Source organism: Cervus elaphus, chromosome 4, assembly GCF_910594005.1.
Source record: "Cervus elaphus chromosome 4, mCerEla1.1, whole genome shotgun sequence".
In the NCBI taxonomy this organism is placed as follows: Eukaryota; Metazoa; Chordata; class Mammalia; order Artiodactyla; family Cervidae; genus Cervus; species Cervus elaphus.
In genome coordinates, this window is record NC_057818.1 from 63,675,698 (window position 1) to 63,685,219 (window position 9,522).

At 41.6% G+C, this 9,522-nt stretch overlaps 1 protein-coding gene across 1 annotated transcript in view; it reads left to right on the forward strand.

Annotated features, from left to right (window-relative positions):
* LOC122690336 (zinc finger protein 850-like) overlaps positions 1 to 8,929 on the forward strand; it is a 35,397-nt gene extending 26,468 nt beyond the window's left edge. Inside the window, 1 exon segment of the mRNA XM_043897386.1 lies at positions 6,182 to 8,929. Within this exon segment, the coding sequence (XP_043753321.1) occupies positions 6,182 to 7,920 (1,739 nt within the window). The 3' untranslated portion in view covers positions 7,921 to 8,929.
* The last annotated feature ends 593 nt before the right edge of the window (positions 8,930 to 9,522 follow it).

Genomic DNA, 9,522 nt, shown 5'->3' on the forward strand with positions numbered 1-9,522 from the left:
CATGCATGGGATCTTTTGAGGAAGGTCACCGTTATCTTCATTCCCTCAACCATAGTTTAGTGAGTGAAGTCACTCAGCGTGTCTTACTCTTTGTGACCCCATGGACTATAGCCTACTAGGTTCCTCTGTCCATGGAGTTTTCCAGGCAAGAGTACTGGAGTAGGTTGCCATTTCCTTCTCCAGGGGATCTGCCCAACCCAGGGATCAAACCCAGGTCTCCCACATTGCAGGCAGATGCTTCACCATCTGAGACACCAGGGAAACCAACCATAGCTTGACCCCAGGTAAATAGCAGGGAGGGAACACAGCTCCACCCATCAAGAGAAAATTGGATTCAAGAGTAACTGAGCATGGCCCTGCCCACCAGAACAAGACCCAGTTTCCCCCTCAGTCTGTCTATCCCATCAGGAAGCTCCCATAGGCCTCTTATCCTTCTCCATCAGAGGGTAGACAGGTTGAACACCACAACCATGGAAAACTAACCAATTTATTCACATGGATCACAGCCTTGTCCAACTTAGTGAAACTATGAGCCATGCTGTGCAGGGCCACCCAAATCCGGTGGAGAGTTCTGACAAAATGTAGTCCACTGGAGAAGGGAATGGCCAAACCCTTCAGTATTCCTGCCTTGAGAACCCCATGAACAGTATGAAATGGCAGAAAGATGAACTCCCCAGGTTGGTAGGTGCCCTATATGCTACTGGAGGTCAGTGGAGAAATAACTCCAGAAAGAATGAAGAGCCGGAGACAAAGCAAAAACAACATCCAGTTGTGGATGTGACTGGTGATGGAAGCAAGGTCCGATGCTGTCAAGAGCAATATTGCATAGGAACCTGGAATGTTAGGTCCATGAATCAAGGTAAATTGGAAGCAATCAAACAGGAGATGGCAAGAGTGAACATCGACATTTTAGAAATCAGCAAACTAAAATGGACTGGAATGGGTGAATTTAACTCAGATGACCATTATATCTACTACTGTGGGCAGGAATCCCTTAGAAGAAATGGAGTAGCCATCATAGTCAACAAGAGAGTCTGAAATGCAGTACTTGGATGCAATCTCAAAAACGACAGGATGATCACTGTTCATTTCCAAGGCAAACCATTCTATATCACGGTAATCCAAGTCTATGCCCCGACCAGTAATGCTGAAGAAGCTGAAGTTAAATAGTTCTATGACGACGGGCAAGATTTTCTAGAATTAACACCCAAAAAACGAAAATACTACTGTGTAAAAGTTATATTCTTGTGTAATAGCAGCCACTCGCCTAAAGGAAAACCAGGTCTCTGAACTTGCTGTTTCCATCATGGGTCACATTAGGAAGTCTTCACAGGGCCACATGGCATCTGTACTTTCTATTTCAGGGACGGCTGACCTTCCGGGATGTGGCCATAGACTTCACTCAAGAGGAGTGGGAATGCCTGGACCTCGGTCAGCGGGACTTGTACACGGACGTGATGGTAGAGAACTATAGGAACCTGGCTTCCTTGGGTGAGGACGAATGCCTTCCAGAATTGCTTATCTAAACCTCAGGGTTTTGGTTCCTTCATTTCTAGAATGTCTTCTGAAATTTTCTGCTCTGCACATTTGTTTGAGATGTCTGCTTTGTAGGTGGAAATGAGTATCTGTGAGTTTAGAAAGAAAGGCTTCGTTATGATGATTCATGATGCTTGTAACCTTTGTCTTCCTTTATGTAATCTGCCTCCTTCTAGGTTAGTGGTAATTGTGTAAGTTCTGTGGTATCAAATAGTTGTACCTTCTCTTAATTTCACATTTCCACTACTTACTTTTTCCTTAGTGGCACTTGACCAGAATCTCAGGACCTAACATTTTGTATTAGTTAGCATTATATAGGTACTTTCAATAAAGTATTTGGGGGGGGGGGGGAGCATCTGGGGAATCATTCTCTGGGCTGTTTTCACATTCACCCTTGCGTTCTCTTCTCACCTGAATACATATTGGATTGGAAACTGATGAATCTCTAGCACAACAAATATTCCTTTCTCTGATGAACAGGTCTTGTGGTCTCTAAGCTAGACTTGGTCACCTTTCTGGAGCAAATGAAGGATCTCAGGAATATAAGGAGAATGCAGACAACAGTCATATACCCAGGTAGGTGTGAATGGATGGAGCCGATGACTCAGGTGAGAGGTACAGTGAGAGACCTGCCTGGGAAGGAAATCTAAAACAGAGTGGCTCTATATACGTATGGTTGATTCTGTGAGGATCAGTGAGGAAGTCATCCTGTATCATGTGGTTTGGGAAGATCTGCTTCAGTGGAAATGATTTTGGAGAAGCCTGGGTTTATTTCTGTTGCTGTCATAGATGGCTATCACCTGCCCCATTCTGTCTCTTGAATCATTCATGAATTCATCTCCAGTGATTGCTTTTCTCACTCACAGTGAGAACTAAAATTCTCCTCTTGGCCTGTGGCAACCTGCATGAGTTGGCTACTCTTTCATTTCTTTGGGATCCTAGGAAAACTGCACACTTCTGAGTGACTATATGATACTCCTTTTAAAGTTTGTTGCTACTTTTAAACAGAACTGTGTAAGTGGAATCATAGACATACTGCCAAAGTCCTAGGAATAGTTGGGACAGGTTTTTTTGTTTTGTTTTGTTTTTCTGATTTATAGTTTCCAATCCACTGGAAACTGCAGATATGACCTTATTCATTTCAAACTTATGTAATGTCTTCACTGCATAAAGCAAAACCTCCCTAAAATGGGAAAATGAAAGTCTCATGGTTGCTTTAAAGTTTCTCTTCTCTTTATACGAACTCATGTTAAATACCTAAGTGTAGTTGTCCTAATTCCTGAATGGTAAAACACTCTAATGTATTCAATTACCTCATAGAATTTTAAAATAAATTGGCATATAGAACTTAGAACATTTTCCATATTTGTAATGGTTGTTTCAAACTGTTAAGATTTTTCGATAAAATATAGAAATCTTTTTATTAAATTCAGCTACAGTGGAGTGTAGCTGTTTTACAAAGTTCTGCTGCTGTACAGAAAACATTATCAATTATACATACATATAGCCACTCTGTTTTAGATTTCCTCCCCAGTTAGGTCTCCAAAGAGTACTGAGTCGAGTTCCATGTGTTTCCATCATATTTATTTTTATTTTCAGATCCATCATATTTTTAAAGTCTCACTTCTTATTTAATTTCTTAAGAACTACTAATTTGTTAATTTATCTTGTTCGTCATGAGCTTCCCTGGACTCTGTCTTATACCTGCTCACTTGCTAGGACAGTAGTTCTATGTCATACCATTTATGATTTTTAGATTCAAACATCTAATAGAACATTCTCAAATAAAAACACAGGTGATAAGAAGTAAATGAAAGGATTAGTAGGCACCTAGCCCTTGTGAAAATGTTTGGTGTCTCAGTTTAAGAGGAGTTTAAGCAAAAAGTAATCATTTGATTGCCTCTCTCATCTTCACTTAATTTTTATCTAAGCAGGTTTTGATCTTGCTCCTTCCTCTACAACATACTTTTCTGTCCTCTCATTTTGTCACATCTTCTGTGTTTGTGGTCTCCGTTCTGCAGGCTGCAGGACCCTAGTTCCTCTTGCTCCTGGTGTCTGTCCCCTGGTGGGTGAGGTTGGTCCAGAGGTTTGTGCCCTAACCCCCTTGATGGACTTTTGACTGCTGTTTCTGTGACCCGAGCCTGCCCTGGATATTGAGGGGAGCTTCCCCTTCGCTCTGTGGCTGTCACCGCCCTGTCTGTGGTGGGTTTGTGCCCTGGTTTGTGGAGCAGAGCCCCCAAATCTGTTTCTTCACTGTAATCCTGATCTGTGTGGAGGCAGGTGGGATTGGAGCACACCCCCGGGAGAGAAGCCCCTGAGGATTGCTGCTGTAGGGATGTTCCCCTTGGGATGTGCTCTGTGTGTCACTTTCACCCATTGGGTGAGTCTCGGGTGACCCTGGTTGGCCCTGATCTTGGCCGCACGTCAACCATGGGTACCCTGGCACATGGCCTTGGTGCCTCTCAGATGTTGTTTTCACCAGGTCACCAGCATAGATCCTTGAAGTCAGGGCCCAGGATTGCATTCATCATGGAGCTGGACCTGCTGTGGTGCTGTGGGGGCAGCTCAGACTCCGGCCTGGCCCTGCCCCCCAGTGTGGGAGCCCACGAAGTCTACAGCTGCTACAGCTACACCTGCTGTGACTGGGGGAGCCGTCCTTGTCCACTCAGACGTTCTAAAGGTGCTGAGTTTACAAACACAGCTGTGATCATACAGAAACGAGTTTGTGGACCTGGTACAATAAAACTTCAGAATAAAACTTTAAAAAAAAAAAAGAAAGAAAGAAAGAAAGAAACGAGTTTGTGCAAATTCCACTGGAGATATCAGCTTTACTTCCTTAAATTGCCAGACCCTGGGGCTCAGCAGTGCTTCAGCCCACTCTGGGCATGTGGATAAACTACAGGGCCGCTGCTCCCGAGGTTTCCCAGAGTCCACCAGTCTACCCTGGTAGTGAGGGGCGCAGAGAAAGAGGCAACAGCTGGGTTCATGAGAGCACCCACCCTAATGGAGCCCTTCCTCATGCCTGCTGAGGAGGGGCCAGCACAGGGGGAGAGAGGCTACAAACAATGGTGGGTCTTCGCTTGGGGCATGACTCAGCAATGGCGCTCTGCTCTATGGTGGTTCAGGCTTCCTCCCCAAGCATTCCTGTTTGCAGAGCTCCTCCCTCCCTGCCATTCCCACAGGACGTCTCCTCACAGCCCACAGCAGTCCTCTGCCTGGGTCTGCTCTCCAGACCCCCCATTCCAGCACCCAGCCCTTGTCTGCAGTGGTGGACACCCTCTCAGGCTGGGTGGGCAGGGCTGGGGCAGTACCCCGTGTGCAGGTCTCCTCTGTCCTGCTGCCTCTGACTGCTGCCGTGTTCTCCTCCCACAGAGGATGAGGCTCCCCTTCTGTCCCAGCTGGGCTCCCCGAGTGAGGGCCTTCCCCGGAGGTGGAGACCTCTCCTTTCTTCAGATCCCCCCAGGGTTGCAGGTCCCATCCCATTTCCTTTCCTGTTCTTTTTCTTTCTTCTTTCTTTTGCCCTACCTAGCTCAGCAGGAATCTTTCTTGTCCTTCTAGATTTCCAAGGTCCTCTGCTAGTGTTCAGCTGGGCTCTGTGAGAAGTGTTCCATTTCTGATGTATGCTTGATGCATTTGTGGAGAGAGATGAAGTCCATGTCTGCCTAATCCTCTGGCATCTTGATCCTCCCATCTCTATTTTATTTTTACGCTAGCAAAGGGTTCATCAATTTTCTCTAAATCTCTAAGGGGATTCACTGAGAATAGTAGGTAAAAAAAAAACTTCTTTGCTATCTTTCAGCTATATCTCCTCAAGACACCCAGGATTTGATGCCAAAGAAACCAAGGGTAGAAGATTTGTTCCCAAAAGCAAACCTAGGAATATATGAAAGATTTCACCTCAGAAACTTGCAATTAATGAAAGACTCAGAACATACAAGGGCAAGTGAAAGACAGAGAGGATGTTTACATAGACATAAAGAAATTGAGACAGTTACACATAATGCAGACATTACTGTAGAAAGAAATGAGCTACTTGAGTCAAACTGGGGGAAACACTCATTTCAGTCTTCAACATCTGCTGAGAAGTGTACGTTTTTCAGAAAAAATTTACGTCGTTTTTTGAAACATACTTGTTCTCTGAAAGGAAATGTGGAAAATCTGGAAGGTCCTCCAGTCTCTACTGTACATACTCCTTCAAACCACTCTGAGCATAGGCTTCGATTCAACATATATTTCAACATGTCTGAAAACCAGAAATCTAAAAATGATGGGGAAAACTCACAATATAATCAATTTGAAGGATCTCTGATTAGGAAGTCATTATTTTTCCAGAAACAGATATTTTCTCCCCGTTCCAAATTGTATAATGTTGATGATAATGGAAGAGATGTAATCCAACCAGCATTGTTCAATACATCCCATGATATGGTTAATAGGGAAGAACTTTCCATGTGTAAGAAAATGAGTCAGACCTTAATTAAGACCTCCAGCTCCAATAATTACACAATTATTCATGATGGAGTGAAGGTCTCTTCATGCAATGAAACTGGGCATAACTTTGAACAAGACTCAAACTTTATGGAACATCAGGGAGCTCAGTCTTCACACAAGGATTCTAAAAGTAGTAAATGTAAGAATATCTTTTATCAAGCATCAGATCTTTCTCTAAATAAGAGTATTCATAGTGGAGAGAAAACTTACAATTGTAGTGAATATGGTAAAGTTTCTAATCAGTCTTCAAATCTGATTAAGCAGCAGAGAATTCAGAATCCACAGAAACATTACAAGTGTAATAAATGTGGGAAAGTCTTCAGTAACTCATCTAATATAAGTAAACACAGGAAGACACGTTCAGGAAGCAAACCTTTCAAGTGTACAGGATGTGCCAAAGCCTTTAATCAGAGTTCAAATCTTAGTCAACATCAGCAAATTCATACTGGCAGGAAACCTTATAAATGTAGCAAATGTGGCAAAGTGTTTATCTATTTCTCAACTCTTAGTCAACATCAGCAAATTCACATTGGGGAGAAACCTTATTAATGTGCAAAGTGTGGCAAAGCCTTTAATCAGAACTCAAATCTTACTCGACACCAGCGAATTCATACTGGAGAGAAACCTTATAAATGTAAGGATTGTGGCAAAGCCTTTAGCCGGCGCTATGGTCTTACTCAACACCAGCGAATTCATACTGGAGAGAGACCTTATAAATGTAAAGAATGTGGGAAAGCCTTCAATACAAACTCACATCTTACTCAACACCAGCGAATTCATACGGGAGTGAAACCTTATAAATGTAAGGATTGTGGCAAAGCTTTTAGCCAGTGCTATGGCTTTACTCAACATCAGTTAATTCATACTGGAGAGAAACCTTATAAATGTAAAGAATGTGGAAAAGCCTTTAGTCAATCCTCAACTCTTTCTAAACACCGGCGAATTCATACTGGAGAGAAACCTTATAAATGTAAAGAATGTGGAAAAGCATTTAATAAAAACTCAACTCTTACTAAACACCAGCGAATTCATACTGGAGAGAAGCCTTATAAATGTAAGGTTTGTGGCAAAGCCTTTAGCCAGAGCTATGGTTTTACTCAACATCAGTTAATTCATACTGGAGAGAAACCTTTTAAATGTAAAGAATGTGGAAAAGCCTTTAGTCAATCCTCAACTCTTACTAAACACCAGCGAATTCATACTGGAGAGAAACCTTATAAATGTAAAGAATGTGGAAAAGCATTTAATAAAAACACAACTCTTACCAGACACCAGCGAATTCATACTGGAGAGAAGCCTTATAAATGCAATGATTGTGGCAAAGCCTTTAGCCAGAGCAATGGTTTTACTCAACATCAGTTAATTCATACTGGAGAAAAACCTTTTAAATGTAAAGAATGTGGAAGAGCCTTTAGTCTATCCTCAACTCTTACTAAACACCAGCGAATTCATACTGGAGAGAAACCTTATAAATGTAAGGATTGTGGCAAAGCCTTTAGCCAGCGCTATGGCTTTACTCAGCATCAGTTAATTCATACTGGAGAGAAACCTTTTAAATGTAAAGAATGTGGAAAAGCCTTTAGTCAATCCTCAACTCTTACTAAACACCAGCGAATTCATACTGGAGTGAAACCTTATAAATGTAAGGATTGTGGCAAAGCCTTTAGCCGGTGCTATGGCTTTACTCAACATCAGTTAATTCATACAGGAGAGAAACCTTATAAATGTAAAGAATGTGGAAAAGCCTTTAGTCAATCCTCAACTCTTACTAAACACCAGCGAATTCATACTGGAGAGAAACCTTATAAATGTAAAGAATGTGGAAAAGCCTTTAGGCATAGCAGTCATCTCACTAGGCATCTCAGTGCACATACTGGAGAGAAACCCTCATAATGAAATAAGTGATGGAAGAAGTTTGTCCTAAACATACACGTTGGAAAACACGAGACCATTTATATAAGAAGGACATGGAATGATGTAGAAATGTAAAAGAAAAAAATGTAGAAAATGGTTTAATGAAAAATGAAATCTAAATAAATACCAGAAAATCCATACTAGAAAACTTTACATCAATCCTGTTTTCCGAAGTTCCTCTTACAGAGAAGTACTATAGATAGTAATCAACAGTTAAAACAGATAGAAAATTGATATGTTAGTGTGGATCACAAGATGAAAGGTTGATGTTTATAAAGGTACAATTATTAGCAATGTATCCTTGTTTATACTGACATGATTTGTGATTATTTGAAAATGAATGTAGTTCAACTCTCTACTTACTCCAAGGTATGATTCATTTCTAGTGTGCATGCAAACTTATGTTTTTGATAGTTGGTACCTCAAAGATGAGAGAAGCCTTTCTATCTAGGGAGAAATCATTTATATGTATTCTCCATTAGAAGATTAAGGACACAGTAATGTAACATGTACAGTAAACATCTAAATGGTGGTGTTTGTCATCCATGTCACACATCCCTGTAGGTCACCATGATGTAAGTGTTCAGGGAATAATTCCACATACTAAAGATGTAAGTTATTAAGTTATGCTTTTAAAGGTTAATATAATGACAGTTCACTGAAATCTTGATGTGTTTTATAATATCAGCAGAAATTATGAATGTTTAACATATTTCAAATAACCTCTGATACCCTAAAATGTATGGGAAACCCTTCCCAGAAAATTCCTGTAATTATTGTAAGTCTTCTTTCTTAAATGATTAGTCTCCATTTTGTAACCATAGAAATCACAGTTGTCAGATCATTATATCAGAGGAATGAATATTGTTTATGCTTGCAATCTGTCTTTTAATCAAAGTTACACAATGGAGTATAAAAGGCTTTATTCTGACTGTGTGTGATGTTCATACATGTTAATCAATAAAACTGAATGGCTTCTTGTGGTAAAGTTGGTGTGAATGAATAAAGTGTTAACCTACCTCCACCATTAACCTCTCCCATCTTATTTAAGGTTGCAAGGAAGAGCACATAACAGTGAAATCTTTGGTAGCACAGTGGGATGGCATCTGTAACAGTTAGTTTCCTTACTGCCCTTAAGCCTCAAATCATTTGATCATGTATTTCCCATCATTTCTCCTTTGTACTTTTCCCTCTCTCTGAAACTGCAGGGACATTGTGATGGTTCTAATAAGAAGGATCATACACAGTACTGTTGAGAGCTCCCCTGAACTGCTCCATGCTGTTGCTGCCTCAGCATCTGTCTGGGGAGCAGGCAGCCTGCAGGTCCTTGAACTCACACCAACCAATGCTGTGAGCACTTGCACCAGAAGACCCCCTTCCTTAAGACTAGCAGGCTTGTTGAACCCCAGGGCTACTTCACAAGCTCCCCTTCAATGCCACCCTCACAGAGCCACCAAAATCCTAGTCCTTTTGGTCTGAATGGACCCATCCACACTCAGCCTGGGGAGCCCACAGCACTTCACCCAGGGCCTCTTATAAAAACCTCAGCCCCAATTACTGCCTCTTTCTCTGCTCACTTCT